General features: G+C 35.0%; 1 protein-coding gene across 1 annotated transcript in view; it reads right to left on the bottom strand.

The window, feature by feature from the left end:
• Positions 1-12,070: 12,070 nt before the first annotated feature.
• Positions 12,071-20,175, bottom strand: part of LOC123524927 (uncharacterized) — a 33,745-nt gene continuing 25,640 nt past the window's right edge. The window contains exon 2 of the mRNA XM_045303546.2: positions 12,071-16,441. Within this exon, the coding sequence (XP_045159481.2) occupies positions 14,660-16,261 (1,602 nt within the window). The 5' untranslated portion in view covers positions 16,262-16,441 and the 3' untranslated portion in view covers positions 12,071-14,659. The remainder of the gene's footprint in view (positions 16,442-20,175) is intronic.

Here is a 20,175-nt window from a genome sequence, read left to right as displayed (position 1 = left end):
AGGCAGTTGTGCTCTCCAAATTCCGCTAGTTCCTTCGTACTATTAAGTGTAATATTAGCCAAAAAAAAGGGGTAGGAGAAATGATCGCCAGAACACTACTTTAACATCATTTCTTCTACTAAGGTTGTTTATATTTGCATATAATATTTTGGAGATGCCGTCGGCTATTGTCACAGAATTACAATTGTAGGCTGAAATATCAATAAATCAATGTATTGCAATAGTCTTTTCAGCAATATCACTTCTATTGCAGAAGTAACAATAAGACTGAATAGTCACCTCTTTTTCGACACAGGACTTATGGATTTAGTACTATATAACATATGAGACGGTACCTTTGATATCCTACTTCGTTCGAAATAACTCAGAACTTGACATATTGATCTTTAATATCAAAATTAAGTTCACCGAGTGAACATTAGATTCAATATTTTCATGATTGGCACAGCCACGATAAAAATATGTAAAACATGGTGTCCACAATTCCGGTCAGTTGCAAAGAGACAATGTCGTTTATGAGATTAATATGAGCCGAGTCATGAGAAAACCAACATAGTGGGTTTGCGACCAGCATGGATCCAGACCAGCCTGCGCATCCACGCAGCCCGGTCAGGATCCATGCTGTTCGCTAACAGTTTCTCTAATTGCAATAGACTTTGAAAGCGAACAGCATCGATCCTGACCAGACTGCGCGGATGCGCAGGCTGGTCTGGATCCATGCTGGTCGCAAACCCACTATGTTGGTTTTCTCTTGGCGCGGCTCAATTATGATTTAACAACAGTAGTTGTATAAAACGAAGTGGCGAATAATATCTTTATTTACTTACCCGTACTCAAAGAATATTTCAAACGTCTTACGACTGGCAGGATTGTTAAGTTGAGAAATTACTCAAATTTCAATAATGTATCTAGAGTAATGAAAACACATCTTTTCAAATGATAGCATTTCCAGTTGTTCGCTTGTAATTAATAATGATGTATTATATATTGTTTCACTTAATAATATATATTATTAAAAAATAAAACTATGATAAATGCAAACTAATATTGATTGACCCATGTTTTCTTGGGTAAAATATTAAAGTGTTTTTGAATAACACGAGTTCGAAATAGATTACTTCCTAATTCTTTGTAAGTGATATTAGATATATTACTTCAAATAATAATGGGATAATTATTCTGGTATAATCAGATGCTTTATTTGAAGGTGGAATGTAGTATAAAAGAGATAAAAGAGGAAGTGTAAACTATGAGGTTCGGTACACCATTAGCCAGTTTAAAAGCTCAGATGGTGTTGTTGCCACTGACCGTTCCAAACCAATGCCCAACTCCGTTCTTCGTTCGTTTCGTCCTCGCTCATTGTCTGTATGCTTTACGTTGTCTATGTGTTTATCATGTACACATCTATACATATACTGCTGTTGGTTTGGCGTTTGAGGGAGCTGCGTTCTCGAAACATTGCGAATCCTAGGATAGTTATCCTTGTTTTGTTTTTGTCTGTCAGAACAGCAGACTCAACTAGACGGCTATGTCTGAAATACACTAAATTATTATTTGTAAAAACTCATTTAAGTCTGAGAAAAAATATGTGTTGTAAATACTTTTAAATCTGTAAATGAATTCATATGCAGTGAAAACAGTAAAGAAAACGTGACAATGCTGCCATAGAATACAACGTTTTTCATTGCAGAATGGTCTGTGAAGACAGGCAAATTATCTTTCTCCTGAATAGTTGAGAACATTGTTCTAGCTATTCCATGATGTACGTGCTTTCTATAATTTTTCCATAACTTTGACATGCATGGAGCAATCTCATTTATATTTGGCATGAATGTTAACCTCTGGGAGATGGAGTGTCATGCGCAAACCGCAGGTTCCTGTCTCAAAGGTCAAGGTCACACTTTGAGGTCAAAGGTTAAATTCAATAATGACTTTGTCCGGAGCATTTCTTCTTCATGCATGGAGGGATTTTGATGTAACTTGGCACAAATGTTCACCACCATGTGACGGAGTGGCATGCGCAAGAAACAGGACCCTAGGTCTAAGGTCAAGGTCACACTTAGAGGTCAAAGGTCAGATACAAGAATGACTTTGTCCGGAGCATTTCTTTTTCATGCATGGAGGGATTTTGATGTAACTTGGCACAATTGTTCACCATTATGGTGTTTTGTAACCTAGAATTACTTCCCTTTTTTTGTTACTATAAATAGCTTATATTGTAACTTTTTTTATTACTGGTCGTAGGGAAAAATTAAGACCACTTTTCTGTAGTACAATATGCATGTTGCATCCAATTTTGAGGTGTATTTTGACCTATCTCTACTGGTAAGGATTTTTGTGTGGACTTAGATTTTTTTTAAAGATTTACTTCCATTTGTTGTTACTATAAATAACTTATATTGTAACTTTTTACAATCATTTTTTATTTGGCATAAATGTTTGCCTCAATGAGACAGGGTGTCATGTGCAACTCCTAGTCCTTTTGACAGCTGGCGGACTCGACATGTTGCCCGTGGGCATCTAGTTTTATAGGTTTATGTTACAAAAACTAGTATGTAAGGTATAGTTTAGATGTAATACAATACTCCTGGACCATAAACAACTAAAAAAAGCGTAAAAGCATGAGACACAAGATGGAGTGATAAAACAGCTCAATGCTCGCGCAAGTTACACCGCCGATAAACGGGTCAGTAACATATTTTTTTGTCTTACAGCTAAATGAAATTTGAGAAAACCACTTTCTCGGGTGTGTTGTCGGTGCAAATGAAAATTATATATGTATTAAGCGGAAGAAAAGATTAGTAAGGATGCCATTAATTTTTTTTACATATTTGATTATTATAATTCAATTAAGTTATATAAAATAATGTAACTGAACCGGTTTCACCCGTTTACGGGATACTGTACCGTTGGAGATTTGAATAGAGTGTTACAGAGATTTTATTCTATTGTTTGAAGATGAGATTTATGTTTGACGTGGTGGGAAGCTCATGCAATCATACAAAATCTCTGAATAAACTTTTGTCATATGGGTAAGATATTTTTGTAATCATGTCCATATGAAAAGCAAACAAAGCAAGAGGTGTCTAATGACAGCGACTCGACTATATAAGGCGTTCCTACCAGCTTAGAAATTTAGCATCCACTCAAGGCTTAATAGGGGCATAATTATGACAAAACATAAGGCAATGTCTTGAAACTTGCCATGAGACGTCATCCTTTGATGCGAAAGAAAGTAAGTCTTGAGAGAAACATGCTGACATGCAAAATTGATATAAAATTTTTAAATTAAAAAGAGGTATAATTTTGGCAAAATAACAGCTAGAGTTGTTTCATATGTTCTGTGAGGTCACATCATAATGCCGAATACATGTGTGAAGAATGAAAGTGTTATCTTAGTAATTTAAGAGAAATCTTCCTATATGCAAAACTTTTTGACGCCGACGCCAATGAAAGGGTAACAACAAAACAAAATTAAAATACATATATGATATAGTCGCGTTAAAAAAAGATCAAGAGCATTACACTGTCTATTTCAAACAGCGTGTATGTTGTCGCTAAGTGCAAAGTTGTCATAGCTGCAGATGTATATATGATTTTATGGATGCTACGGCTATTTAAGGTAGGGACCAAGTGGAGTGATGAGTTATGGTAAATGTTCAAATTCTTATTTAATTTTGATAGTCCCACAAATTCAAATTCTGGTGAGCAGCTTATTAGCTTTCAAAGCTAATAAATGTCTAGTAAACATAATTATCTTTATTGTTCGCAGATTTACTATTTTATGTTCTGGAGGCGGTTAAAACTTTCTTTTTCTTTAAAACGTGTTTATAATCACTGTAAGACCGAATCTATCTAAGTGAAAGTAGGACAAAGTAAGGCCCAAACCTTTTATAAAGTTACTGACTGTATACGAAACCTCATGTGACAGGCAGATTTACATATTTATCCAATGTTTTTGTAAGTCGGATGTTCCATTGTTACGATATGAGTTATCAGCAAAATTTTGACCAAGGTTCATGTAGATTAGGTAGAAATGTGTCATCTACAGTGCTAATAATGTTTTGTATTATTTGATCTAGCGACCTTATTTTTACCCCAATTAACAACTACCGAAAACATAGCCTGAATTACATAGCGACTGGCATTCTTGCCAGGTTTTATTTAATGCTAGTAGAAAATATTGCCTCTAAGGTGATAACAAGATTTCTTCTATGATTTGGCCTAGTGGCCTTGTCGCAAACCCAAAATGATCCTATTGTAAAATTGTCATAAATTCCACCAACTTTAAGACAAATATTCTGGCCGATTTCATGTAAATCAAAACGAAAATGTAACCTCCAGACATACTAATCTAGTTTTTGACTCCCTATAACACATTTTCGGACTTCACCTAGATTTTGTAAAATCGTTTTGATTGAGATTTTTCGTGGACGGTAGTGGAAATGCATGCCATCATTGACTAACAATCTGAGAACCTCCCAGCTACATTAGGTAAAATGTGACCTCTTAGAGTTTAATGTGATAAACCAAGAACCTAGTATTTACCTTATCTACTTAAAACTTGGTTTAAACGTTTTCTGCACGAATTCTATGTCCAGTTCGATACTGTAAACTGTCATCTTGAAGGTCAAATCATGGGAAAATATTGTTAACATTTATAAAAGGAAGCCACGTTGCTTTTCAGATCCTATGACACCCGGTCAAAACATTTGTTTTTGTATCATCAAGGTCAAGTTCAAAACTGTCTCATCCGGGGTTAAGAATTTAGCTACTATATCAAATCATTTTTTATTGTTTGTTTCATGTAGATCGAGTATACTCTGTGGGGTCAAAACCTTTTACATTTTCTCCATGGTCTTGCCTAGTGGCGGTGTCTTGCTCACAGGTAAGTGTTTCTAAGCTGAGCTAAATTTAATGAAAGAAATATTCTGAGCATGATTCACACATATCAGGTAGAAAAGGTAGAAACAAGATTGTTAAAAAGGTATAATGTACATTTGTAATTTGATCTAGCGACCCATTAATATAATACTATCATTCGTACTAGGTTTCATGAAAATAAAGTAGGGAATGTGTTTCAAATTATTAATCCAAGCAAGGTGGTATTCAAAATTGAATCTACATAAATGCATCAAGTATAACTGTGGAAAACCTTTTTAATAAAAATACAAAAACATCAGATTGACAAAGGTTAACGCTTACTAATAAGCTTTGATAATGTGGCAGTTGAGTCCAATAAGTCCAGGGGTGTTCAAAGATAATCCGTCACAGATCTATTGTAAAGCAATTACTGGATTTACCTGTATTGGAATAATAATACCTGTCATGTGTTTACGAATCGGATAGAAATATCCGTCCCGAGGGCACCTGCGCATTGGGCGGTAATGAGGCTTGCCAATTTTTTCTTGCATATCGTATACATGTTAGCATTTTATTCTGGCAGATTATTTTTCTTGTATATCGTATTTTACAAATAACAGGTAGAAATACTTTCTTTATAGCACTCTTTCTTATGGTAGAGCGCGGGAAGTTAACGTCCGTAAGCAGAAGTGACGTCATGATGTTTCGCGTTACGCATCATAACAAAGTTCCACTTTAGTTTCATCGTTTGTAGCGTAACGTTATGTTCTTACGGTAAACTAACGTATTTTGAATCGAGAAATAGGCCTATACTATATGTAACGGAGAAAAAACTATCAAGGTATCTGCTTTTTTCGTATTTTTGCATAAACAGTATATTATCAGTGCATGAACCACTAGTTGTCATTAACAGCACGAGAGTCATCTGGCATGGGGGTGCCAGATGGGTTTTGCCGGCATGGGTAAAATCACCGGAAACGCCAGTCCGGTGTGCAAGAATAATAATATCTGTCATGTGTTTACGAATCGGATAGAAATATCCGTCCCGAGGGCACCTGCGCATTGGGTGGTAATGAGGCTTGCCGAATTACCGCTCATGCGCAGGTGACCGAGGGACGGATATTTCCATCCGATTTGTAAACACATGACTGATATTTTTTCTTGCATATCGTCTACATGTTAGCATTTTATTCTGGCAGATTATTTTTCTTGCATACTGTATTTTACAAATAACAGGTAGAAATATTTTCTTTGTAGCACTCTTTCTTATAGTAGAGCGCGGGAAATTAAATTTTACATAAACAATATATTATCAGTGCATGAACCACTAGTTGTCATTAACAGCACGAGAGTCATCTGGCATGGGGGTGCCAGATGGGTTTTGCCGGTGTAATGAAGTATTTCGACCCCCATAGAATAATGACCCCCGGTCATTATTCTATAGAAAAAGTGACCCCCCGGTCATAGTATTATGACCTCCAGATCATAGTACTATGACTCCCCCACGTGAAGTAAACTGAACCTCACGAAGAATATTGACTCCCGTAAAAAAACGACCCCCGGTCATTTGGTCAAATTTAGTGATAACTCATGTATCTAAGGTCTAATTGCTGCATTTTATGCCCCCACTCGGGGGAGGGGGCATATAGATTTGCCCTTGTCCGTCCGTCCGTCCTTCCGTTTGACCATTAGCCCCAGATACCATCACTTGACACAGAAATCAGAGCATTCCGCAACGGAAAAAGGGATTCTATTTCTAGACGCTGTATCAGGAATATCAGGAAAATAGCAATTCACAATACGTTCACAAAACACACCAGTGTCAATAATCCCTTCAAACTTCGGTATGAAGTAATTCTTCAGAAGAAAACTGCACAAGAAACTGCTAGCATAGAACTTATTATTAATAGAAGTTGCAATACTTAGCAGTGGCAGTAAAGTACGGTAGCGGCAACAATAGAAAGTAGTAGTAGTAGTAGTAGTAGTAGTAGTAGTGGCTGTGGTAGTGGCAGTTGCAGTAGCAGCAGCTGCAGCAGCAGCAGCAGCAGCAGAGGAATAAGTGAGAGCAACAACAGCAGCAGGAGAAGAAGAGGTAGATGTACAAGACGTATTAGTGGAAGCAGGTATAGTAGTATCAGTAGTAGCAGTTGTAGTAGTAGTAGTAGAAGTAGTAGTAGTAGTAGTAGTAGTAGTAGAAGAAGAAGAAGAAGAAGAAGTACATGTAGTAATAGCAATAGAAGTAGCGGCGCCAGTAGTAGTAGTAGTACAATCAAAATGTTAACTATTGGCAATGGAGGGTATTAGAGTTGTAGATCTAGTAAAATTGTCCGTTAGGTTTGGTGGGGATCACTTTTTAATAGATATTATCGTCGAAAGTCTTTTTAGGAGCCGGTGTTTTACACGGAAAGAGTAACTTTTTTAAATAGAATAATGTCCGGGAATCGATATTGTATGAGAGTTCGAATGTAGTAATTTCGGCAGTGAGTATTTTACATGGAAGGAAGGAGTCACTTTTTCTATAGAATAATAACCGAGGTCGTTATTCTATGAGATTCGAAGGGAGTCATCTTTAGGGAGTCAGTATTTTACTTGGAGGGGTCAGTTTTTCTATAGAATAAAGACCGGGGGGTCGTTATTCTATAGAGTTTTCAAAGGGAGTCAGTTTTTTATAAGGAGAGTCAATATTTTACAGGAAAGGAGTCACATTTTCTATAGAATAATGACCGGGGTGTCGTTATTCTATGGGGGTCGAAATACTTCATTACACCGGCATGGGTAAAATCACCGGAAACGCCAGTCCGGTGTGCAAGAAAATAAACAGTGTCGATTGTATTGAGATCAACTGCCACATTATCAAAGTTTCTTAGTATAATTGATATGATTCGATAAGCAAAGCTTAAAGTCCAGTTTTCACTAAGAGTCAGTAAACTATATGAAAAGAAACACCGGATTCATATTCTCTGATATAAATACAAATTTAATGAAGGGGTTTTAAAAAGCGTTAATTTGTGCATAACTGGATTTTTTCTCACAAACGTCACTACAGATTGTAAATACATACATTAAGGTGTAATATTTTTATTATAATATCAGATTAGATTAAACGTAATCAGTTCTAAACAATAATAACACATACTAAGTACGAATTATTCTCGAATTGCCTTGCATCATGGGATAATAAATATCTAAATTTATTTAAACTCCTCAACTTGTGGTCTCTTATAAAATCAAAACAAGAAACCTTCTGGAATAACTTTAAAGCTTAAACAGCTTCATTGTCATATATTATTTAATTGCCCTCATGTTTTCATCATTGTTACAACTGAAAACTAAAATCTAGACATTCCATTTCAACTATGTATTATTCTTAAGAATTAACACAAAGTGTATGTAAAACGCTCGTTTTCCTGATTTTGAAACTATTTCTGATCTATTTTACCGAACGTCCTTAGCTATATCAAATTATCTTTGTGTATGTGTTTAAACCAACGATAAAACAAACGTTCCTTTGTTGTGTTTTTCTTTTGTTTTCTTTGTGTGAATATTCATTTTTCATGTTCATTCTATTCATTTATGTAGATAATAAGTTAATAAATTTGTAGGGCAGTATCTATTTTCTAAACCATTGGCATCCTCACTTGTTATGATCTGGTAAAACATAAATATATACTCAGCGTCACTGAAAAGTTACCACCCTAATGGCCCTTATATTTTAAAAATCATATTGGACTATGTTAAAAGCATAACACGACTACATTTTTGACGCAACTGAGACGTCACTGGTGTAAAGATTGGCATGGTTGACGCCGAACGTTCATGTCGTGAAATTGCACGTCGTATGTGCTGTTCTCACCCGACAGTCATGAAATGGGTTAGGAGACAATCAGACAGGGTCTATGAGTAATAGACCGCGCACAGACCATGAAAAAGTGACGTCGATATTGTATAAAAAAGTAAAGAGGTATATATTAAGTGGTAACTTTTCAATGACGTCCAGTATATATATTCTGCTAGTAATATGGTCGAATTGCAAACCTTTATTAGATATATCAAGTCAGAGCTTATAAGTTTTGAAGCTAAAATCATGCAGAATAAGTGTAGAGTATAAGAGCCTCCAATAAAGGATTTGAAATAATAAATGAAAAAAAATATTGTTTACTTTATTACTTTAGGCTTGCAATATCAGTTACGATAAAATGCAGACATAAGTACAAGATAGACATAAACTGAATGGTACAAGATAGATAAAGAGTAAATGTACAAAGTAGTCATAAAGTAAACGGTACAAAGTAGACAGAAACTAAATGATACAAGATAGTAAAAACTACACTTAAGGTAGACATACACTAAGCAGTACAATATAGACATGAATTAATCGGTACAAAGTAGACACAACATTCTCATAAACTAAATGGTACAAGATACATATAAAAACTAAATAGTACAAGATAGCCATAAATTAAGTGGTAGAAGATAGTCATAAACTAAATGGTACAAGATACGTATAAACTCAATGGTACAATATACATATAAACCTAAATAGTACAAGATAGCCATAAACTAAGTGGTACAAGGTAGCCATAAACTAAATGGTACGAGATAGTCATAAACTAAATGGTAAAAGATAAATACAAACTAAACGGTAGATGATTGCCATCAATTAAGTGGTGCATGATAAACTTAAGCCAAGTGGTACAAGATAAACATAAACTAAGTGGTACAAGATAGCCATAAACTAAATGGTGCATGATTAACTTAAACCAATTGGTACAAGATAAACATAAACTAAGTGGTACAAGATAGCCATAAACTAAGTGGTGCATGATGAACTTAAACCAAGTGGTACAAGATAAACATAAACTAAGTGGTAGAAGATAGTCATAAACTAAACGGTACAAGATACATATAAACCTAATGATACAAGATACATATAAACCTAAATAGTACAAGATAGCAATAAACTAAGTGGTACAAGATAGCCATAAACTAAATGGTACGAGATAGTCATAAACTAAATGGTAAAAGATAGATACAAATTAAACGGTAGATGAATGCCATCAATTAAGCGGTACAAGATAAACATAAACTAAGTGGTACAAGATAGCCATAAACTAAGTGGTACATGATAAACTTAAACCAAGTGGTACAAGATAAACATAAACTAAGTGGTACAAGATAGCCATAAACTAATTGGTGCATGATTAACTTAAACCAATTGGTACAAGATAAACATAAACTAAGTGGTACAAGATAGCCATAAACTAAGTGGTGCATGATGAACTTAAACCAAGTGGTACAAGATAAACATAAACTAAGTGGTACAAGATAGCATAAACTAAATGATGATAAACTTAAACCAAGTGATACAAGATAAACATAAACTAAGTGGTACAAGATAAACAAACTAAACGGTACAAGATAAACATAAACTAAGTGGTACAAGATAAACATAAACTAAACGGGACAAAATAGGCATAAACTAAACGGTACTAGAAAGACAAACTAAACGGTACATGATAGATTTACATACATTTTCTAATAGGTTACCAAATATACCAGTATTTACTGGACTCCAATGTATGGATGTTATACTTACCGAACCACTGTATTTTGTAATATTACGAATAAATTCGAGTTCTTTTTTATCAAAAACTGTATAACTTATTAATAAACGAGCTGGCCATATACCCAAAGGCACTAAATCGTGTCAAGGTTAGTAATTCTACGTCGGCATGGCTACATGTTCTTATGAGTCTGTTGAAGAATTAAGTGAATCAATACCCTTTGATAACCTTGGGGTTTTGTTGTAGATATAATTGAAACATCGTGATTGACAGTATACTTCTGGATATTTTATATTTCAAACACACAGTTAGAATGCCTTATATTGTAAACTTCGCGCATTTTACTGATTTATAGTTAAACTATTATATGTACAGAAAGTCAGTACAAATGCTATATATAACGTGCAAATACTAGCTAACATATCTGGTGAAATAACCAGGACGTTTGTTTTGAGCGATCATATATTCATCTAAACATAGGTGATTTGAAAAACTGAAGATCAAAAGAACAAATTCAATGTTATTGATATATTTGATTATTTTTCTGCATTTATTTCGAACCACTACTGATGAAATAAGATAAAAATCTTAAGAATGTATTTTTATTTTACAGAATACTGATGTTTTTGAAATTTTAGATCGGTTCTTTTCAGATAAGTTTTTTTAAAAGGAAAGGCAGCGTTGTTTCAGTGTTGATTTCATCTGAATCTGAGAGACCCTCTTAAAATATCTAAGGCAGTGAAAGAATTTTCGAAATCGGCTAAGAAATAAGAAACATCATTTCAATGATTTATAAAAATGATAGTCATTCGTATCCATGGTAACATTAAAAATGGCGAATTTAATTCATTTTTACATATTTGCTGTAACTGTATTTCTTTAGTTTGTAAACAATTCCTCTACGTTCTCTACGTTTTCTAACTAGAACGAAAGAAATGATCATGTTTAACATCTTAAAGTCAAGAATCTATAGAAATTTACCTATCTCAAAGGTACTTACTAAATGAATTAATACGACGGAGTATAAATGACGTCATAAACACACTAGAAATGGCTGCTATATTTAGCAATATTCTTGAATTTCAAAATATCTCTCCAAAAGCGATTTCAATATTATGAATGACTGGACAATCGCTTTCATATAAACCCAGCTTATTGTTAGGCATTCCTTCCCTTTAAGAAGTAGATTTCAGTCAAAAAACATTTAGTTGGAACAATTTCTTTCTGGTCATTATTTGTTGATAAATATATAATCATATGACAGAGTAAACAAATACAATGAAAATTCGTGTTAGGTATATATTAAGTCATCACAACTAGCCACAGTCGTTAGGCGTTGTTTAAACATTCTCTGTCAAAAACGTAAAATGATTTATTATATTGCAGAATTAGAATTATTATATTATGAAATTCTAACATCGCTCGATTTTTGTCAGTTCATCAAAGAAGACTTTCAAACGTTGTATATTAAATTTCTCAGATATACAACGGTTTAGGAGTGCGGACCGGTGAATGGCCATTATGATGTCACTTATGACGTAAAATTGCCAGCTGACGTCCGATTCACTGCTGCTTAGATGAATATATTTCAGCATAATTTTAATAATAATATTCCTATGAGCATATTAAAATGAAAATAACTGAGATCTTCTCCTGTTTTATTGTCTGATATTCAACAGTTAATTGGTCAAATGTTTGGATATTTACAAGTCCATATGATTAACTTCCTGCCCATCTGAACTCTGAACAGTAGTAAATCAGACGATAAACCACGCGAAAAACTTTTGTGTTTATTAAGTGATAAAGCATAAGCGTGAAACAAACCGAAGAAGTCATATGCAGTTTGAAATAATTTCACGTACAGGCGTAACCAGAGTGAATTATTCTGCATGGCGTATAACTGATTCAGAATGTTTAATTTGATATAAACACCTTTCTGCTATATATTTGTTCAATTCTTTTACATATCTTGATTGCTACAAGTAGGTCGATGTGACATTGAAAATAAAACGGATACAGTACAGAATACTGAATATACACTTTAACATGGTACATCACAATTCCCGTTGAAATATTTACACGCACAGAAGCATTCCAAAAGCTGTCTTTAAGAAACGATTTATTTGCTTTTGAGATATCTTACGATGCAATTAATCAAACCTGATAAAATATAGCAATTAATATGAAATAGAAATGAAATGTTGCTATCTGCAAAGAATTGCGGTCTGAGTATTGTAATTATAGGGTTCCCTTAATATCGTGTATAAAATGCATTGGTTGCTCCTTTTGCCACCAAACATACTCTATATTACACTATTTCAATATCCAAACTAGAACTACATAGCATATATTCTGTCATTAAATTACCACTATGAATCAATGTGTTCTGGTCATTTGTGTTGAAACTAGAATGTGTCTGTAGGACACAGGGTGTGCCCCCACTGGTACATTTGTCATAAATGAGGGCCAATAATTCAAATGTCTTAATGGGGTATAGCCTCAACAATCATTTTATGAAAATGATTCATTATTCTAGGCCCTTAATTTTTTGAGCTATGAGCATCACAAACAAAAAATCCACTATTTTGGTTATTTCACGGGCTATAACTCTGTAATAAGAGCTAAGATTCTCAAGAGGAATGCCAAGTGTGCAAGTTCACATCACAATAAAGACTCCAGCAAGGTTTCCTGAATTTACGTCTGATACTTTTTGAGCTAGGCACATAATTTGGTGAAAAAGTGCATTTTTTTTACTATTTCAGGGGCCATAACTTTAAAAATAGGGGGTGGAGCCAGCCAAAAAATTAGAGGTGTGCAAATTCATATCATGATAAAGAGTTATGCAAGTTTTCAACCATTTATATTAAATACTTTTTGAGCTAGCTGCATCACAAGGTGAAAATGTGTATTTCTGACTATTTCAGGGGCCATAACTCTAAAAATAGGGGGCGGACCCAAATGAAAAATAGGAGGTGCACAAGTTCATATCAGAATTAAGACTCATGCAAGTTTTTCATGAATCTATATCAAATACTTTTTGAGCTAGACATGTCACAAGGTACAAATGTGCATTTTTGACTATTTCAGGGGCCATAACTTTAAAAATAGGGGGTGGAGCCAGCCAAAAAATTAGAGGTGTGCAAATTCATATCATGATAAAGACTTATGCAAGTTTTCAACCATTTATATTAAATACTTTTTGAGCTAGCTGCATCACAAGGTGAAAATGTGTATTTCTGACTATTTCAGGGGCCATAACTCTAAAAATAGGGGGCGGACCCAAATGAAAAATAGGAGGTGCACAAGTTCATATCAGAATTAAGACTCATGAAAGTTTTTCATGAATCTATATCAAATACTTTTTGAGCTAGACATGTCACAAGGTAAAAATGTGCATTTTTGACTATTCAGGGGCCATTACTCTGAAAATAAGGGGCCGACCCAATGAAAAATTGAAAGGTGCGCAAGTTCATATCATGATCAAGACTCATGCAAGGTGTCATGAATCTATATCAAACACTTTTTGAGCTAGGCGTGTCACAAGGTGAAAATACGCATTTTTTACTATTTCAGGGGCCATAACTCTGAAAATTGGGGGCAAAGCCAGATGAAAAATAGGAGGTGCGCAAGTTCATATCATAATCAAGACTCATGCAAGGTTTCTTGTATCTATATCAAATACTTTTTGAGCTAGACATGTCACAAGGTGAAAATGTACATTTTTGACTATTTTAGGGGCCATAACTCTAAAAATAGGGGGCGGAGCCAGATGAAAAATAGGAGGTGCGCAAGTTCATATCATGATTAAGACTCATGCAAGGTTTCATCAATTTATATCGAATACTTTTTGAGCTAGGCGTGTCACAAGGTGAAAATGTGCATTTTTGACTATTTCAGGGGCCATAACTCTGAAAATAGGGGGCAAAGCCAGACGAAAAATAGGAGGCGCGCAAGTTCATATCATGATAAACACTCATGCAAGGTTCCATCAATTTGTATCAAATACTATTCGAGCTAGGCGCGTCACGACCTTCGGACGGACGGACGGACGCACGCACGGATAAGACCAAATCTATATGCCGCCCCCACCACTCATGGGAGGGGGAGGGGGGGGGGCACAATAAAAATCTGTTCTGTCTGTCCTGTTCACTCCTTACATTATCATACCAAATATTGACATAAGATGTTGCAGTGTAATATACATCCGTTCTAAATCAAGTTAAAATATTCATTTAATTGGTATCCAGGAATTCATTTATAAGCTCTACATCAAATCTGTCCTTTTTTGGCTCATTTCGCTTCATTTTGTATCTAACCAGCTGTTTTAATGATACAAATTTAATACCATAACAGTACCCGAAATTATTAGGATCATAAAATAAATCCCATGCATCCTTTGGCCCACTGTCACTGAAATGGTCCTCACCCCATGCACGTTCTTGTGAGACGGAATTGTTCTTAAAAGCATGAGCTTGTACAGAAATTCCATGGCGACTTCCAAGTAAGGACTTATCAATATCATGTAAGAATAAAAGGTCAACATCTGTTCGTTTGCGCAGACCGAACAAACCAAGCACTGTTCCAGAGTCAATCATGACGTCATCTCTACCCACGTATATACCTGGTAGTGTACTTACTGGTGTTATAGATGAACGACTGGCAACTTCTTTCGCAATTAATTTACACTCAGACGCATTCTTAGCGTGATTCATGAATTGTATAGAATTCGGATTTAATATCATTTCTGCTAATATTAAATTCTCCTCTGCGCTATCGGGAATGTGAGCTGTAGATTTAAAAACTTTATCATTGTAAAGTTTTCTTATTGCATGTTTACACTGAACTAGAGCCCTTGCATCGTTTGCATAGACAAAGAGAAATAATGCTTTGTGTGTTGAATTATAATTTAACAGCATCTGTTGAACTTTAGTTTCCAGCCAAGTTTGTTGTCCATACATATGAGATATCAGTTGCCGTATTCCGCTTTTAGTGAAGTTGATTTCTCTTTCATATAAAATGTCATTATCTGCTGAGCATCGTCCTTTCACAATTTCACGCATAGCTTTATCTTTGCCGCGGTTGTTTGAAAATACGGAAATAATAGATACTGTTTTGTTCAAGAACTTCAACTTCAATTGAATTTTCATCCATTCTAACATAACCACATTTAACTCCATCTCCAACATCCCTTGGCTTTTGAAGAACTTATATCCCCAGTGAAAACGTCGCGTATATTTGTGGTGTTCAAAGCTTGCATCCTCCGACAAAATTACTGCAGCTGCTAGTCTGTGTGCACCATTTAGAAGAAATCCACTTCTATCTATTGGAATCCTTGACATGCTAGAATTGAATCCTAAATTCTTGGTGCTTTCTATGGTCTTATGGAACGATAAAATGAAGTCAGATTTTTTATTTTTATTTCTGCATGGTAATTTTCCATCGAACCAGGATTTATCTCTTTTGTTGCAGTATTCTTTGAAATTATTCCATACTCGTAAATGTTCGGCATAAGCGACTTGCACTACTTGTGGAACTTGATTTTTATGAGCATAGAAATATGCATATACCATTTTGATTATCAAATCAAATCTATCGGATTGTAAGTAATTTGAAGGATTTTCATATAGTGAGTTTGTATTGCTACTTTGGTTTCTATTTGCAATGATTCGGACCTGATTGCTTTGAGAAATATTGCCTGTCATGTGACGAACTGGCAGAGCAAACATAAAATGGAACATATATGCTGTGAATGTTAAACATATGCATACCAACCATAACAGTCTTTTTATTATCGTTTCTTTTCTATAACAACATAACACTTTTTGCAAAAGCATATTCGCTTTTCTTGTAAATTGCAGTAGGCAATAACTATTCTGTGTGTCAGCTTTATTTTAGAGCAGGTATCAGTTTGCACATGATAACCTAATCTTAACTTCGCACAGTCGTAATGTTCACTGCGTCACTTAATGCCACAAAGTTCCTTCAATCATCTCGATGAAGTAACAAAGGTCAATCTGAAAAATAAAAAAAAAAAAAGATAAAAGAGATAACTAAACACCATCTTGAGATGTTACCATCTGCCATTAAAATATAGATTTGTGTTACAGGAACGATGTGTCGTCGTTGGAAGATGTTTCTCCCTGTCCGAGAAGTGTGGCAACGGACACCATCAGAGCTATAGTTGATGGTGATTCATACCCCCAAAAAAATATTGGTTGAAAAGGTTAGTAAAGTACTCAGTCATACTCATTGCATCCTGTTAAATTCTACTCACTGTGTATTTTATTATAAACCTGAAAAAATATTTGAGCCGCGCCATGAGAAAACCAACATTAGAGCGTTTGCGACCAGCATGGATCCAGACCAGCCTGGACATCCGTGCAGTCTGGTCAGGATCCATGTTGTTCTCTCTCGAAGCCTATTGCAATTAGAGAAACCGTTAGCGAACAGTATGGATCCTGACCAGACTGCGCGGATGCTGGTCGCAAACGCACTTTGTTGGTTTTCTCATAGAACGGCTCATTTTAATATTCGACAGGGAGTTATATTTTATGTGATTTAAGTCTCATATTTATCCACTCACTCCCAGTAAAATCCAATGTGACCAGCCTCCTGTTCTAAACAATTCTAAGAATACTTCTAATCTAATAAAAACAATCATCTTCTAATGATGGTTAATTATAATTTTCTTATATTTTTATGCAATAGAATAGAAAAGGGGGTTAATTTACAGGTCGTCCACCATGACATAAATGAAAATATTGCAGGCCCAGTTGTTTTGAGCTAGCTTGTTTGTGGTTGGTAAGGGAAGGAGGGACCGGCAGCCTCTTTGACAGCCACCCACCTCCCCCGCCCCCTCGTCCACTCACCCACCCCTACTTGTTTATCATGTTGTACAGAACGGGTTATCGCAAATCGCTTCGTGTTTAAAGGGATTACTGAAATATTGTTTTTATCAGATGAACGAATGCAAAAAGTATGAAAAATGATTCAGTCAACTGAATTATGGTAAATCATGAAATGAGCTGTTCGACCAGCATGCATCCGCGCAGTCTGGTCAGGATCCATGCTGTCCGCTTTCAAAGACTATTACAATTAGAGAAACCGTTAGCGAACAGCATGGATCCTGACCTGGAGCTAGTTGTTCGAAACTTTTAACAGGTGATTAAGCTAACAGCCGATTAACTTTTAAATTAATATTTTGACACTTTAGAAAACTCAGAAAAACAAATGTACGACTTGAGGTTTATAAACACTAAAATGTCTTTACAGTAAAAATAAAACATCAAACTAGTGTTTCCCACCAAGACTAGTATTTTGAATCAAAATTTAACAGGTGATTAGTTTAACAGTCTGTTAAAGTTTCGAACAACTGGGCCCAGACTGCGCGAATGCGCACGCTGGTCTGGATCCATGCTAGTCGCAAACGCACTATGTTTGTTTTCTCATGGTGCGGCTCAAATACTGTTAGCGGAGTTACAGACATTGTACTAAATGATATATTTGATGATACGAAACGAATACTCAGTTTGAAGCAGAGTAAGTGATTTCAAAGATGGTAAGAGCACCGAAACTTTAACCAAAATCTGGAAACCTACGACAGATACGCTTATTCTTCGAACAATGGAATAATGTTTCCTTTTTTTGGCAAAATGATCATAATAGTATGTAAGCAAGTTGTTTAACCACGCTTGCCAAAACACAGGAACATTAGAAATTACATGAATAACATTAATTAACGGGCAAATACAGAGAATTAATATCTCCCGCCAAATAAGTTGTTTTGTGAATGTGGTGGGTATATTTAAAAAACATTTATTCCCAGATATACGCAAGTTATGTACAAAAGGACCTGGGGTCATGGGTTTGATCCCCACTGGGGTGACGACCACGACTTCTCATTGGTTTTTGCAAGAAGCGAACTCGAGAGTGGTTCAAATAAGCTTGAAGCTTTCATCACAATCGAGCTAAAATAAATTACAATGTAGTATAAACTAAAAGGACTGTTCAGCGTTTTTTAAAAAATCAAGGGGAAAACTAGAGCCGCTTTTGAGAAAAGCGCATGTTTCCCATAACTGCCTAATCATCTGAATAATAGTATATGAGTCAACCATGCACCAAGACTTCAACTGCCTAATCATCTGACATGATTAGGTCTTGGGGCATAAATGACTCATATATTACTATTCATATGATAAGTTGTATATGAGTCATTTATGCAACAAGACATAATTCAAGAGCCATAATTCCGAAGTGCCTCGGCGGATTTGGCTTGTTATCGAACTTGGCCAAGGATTTATTGGCAAACACATTTCGTTCAAGTTTGAAGATCGGATGAGAAATGTTCGACTTAGAGAGGGGACTAGATTTGTGACAGACGGACACACACACACACACACACACACACACACACACAAGCAGGAGTAAATCATTACTATTAGAATTATGCAAACAGACCGGTCTGCGCATTTTAAACGGTCGGGTAGGTGATGATAACTATATTGGCCGTTATACTTTTGTAGGTCACAGAGGCTCGAGTGTCGTTGACTATGTTATTGGTACACAGAATTTATTTTCGTATATCGATATGTTTAAAGTCTCCCATCCAAATATATCATCGGATCACTGTCTTATTGACTTTACGCTAACTTTTTAATATAAAAACTATATCGAACATTGAGATTACTTGTGAGGAAAGTGGGTATGTGAAAGATAAATATGTTTGGACTAGTGGACGGAAAGATGACTATATTGAGGGACTGTCCTATTTAGAGACCATCAGTAAACTTGAAGCTTTTAATAATAATGTTGTTAAATCTACCTGTAAGAATGACATTGATTCTTGTATAGATGAATTAGCATACATTGTTGATGGAGTAGCGTCCCCTTTATTTAAGCGTACTTCAAGTAAATACACATCAAATGATCATACAAATATAAATTATGGTCAAAATTGGTATACAAATAAATGATATGAAAAAAGATGTATTTTTTATAGAATGTTAAATATATATAGATTAGATAAATCTGAAAGCAATAGATTAAATATGGTTAATGCTAGATCTCAATATAAAAATTGTACTCGAAGGTGTAGAACTGATCACGATAAAAGAGAAACTCAAAAATTAGCAGAGGCTAAACATAAAAACGCAAAATTATACTGGAATATGCTTAAAAAGTCTGCCGGAATTAAGCAATCTAACATTTCTTTGGATATTTTAGAGCAATATTTTAAATCTGTAAATAACCCTGGTGATCATTTCTTTACACCCGACGAAGATATTATGTACTTTATTGAACGATATGAACGTGATGAATTCAGTACAATGTTTGAAGAATTAAATGTACCTATTAGTGAACAATCATTATCAAAAGCTATTAGCCAGTTAAATTCAAATAAAAGTGGTGGACCAGATATGTATTTAAACGAGTTTTTCATTCATGGAAAACATGTATTAACACCCTTTTTGTTGTCACTTTTTAATAACATATTTGAAACTGGATACTTTCCAGACAGCTGGTCTGAAGGTTTTGTTGTACCCTTACATAAAAAGGGAAGCATCAATGATGAAAATAACTATAGAGGCATTACTTTTTTAAGTACATTAGGAAAACTTTTTACACGAATTTTAAACAACTGGTTATCAGAATGGGCTGAGAAGTATTCCGTTTATGTTGAGGCTTAATCGGGTTTTAGACCAAATATGGCTACAACAGATAACATTTTTGTTTTACATGGACTTATTAC

This window comes from Mercenaria mercenaria, chromosome 3 (genome assembly GCF_021730395.1).
Source record: "Mercenaria mercenaria strain notata chromosome 3, MADL_Memer_1, whole genome shotgun sequence".
Taxonomy (NCBI): Eukaryota; Metazoa; Mollusca; class Bivalvia; order Venerida; family Veneridae; genus Mercenaria; species Mercenaria mercenaria.
This window is presented reverse-complemented; position numbering and strand designations above follow the sequence as displayed.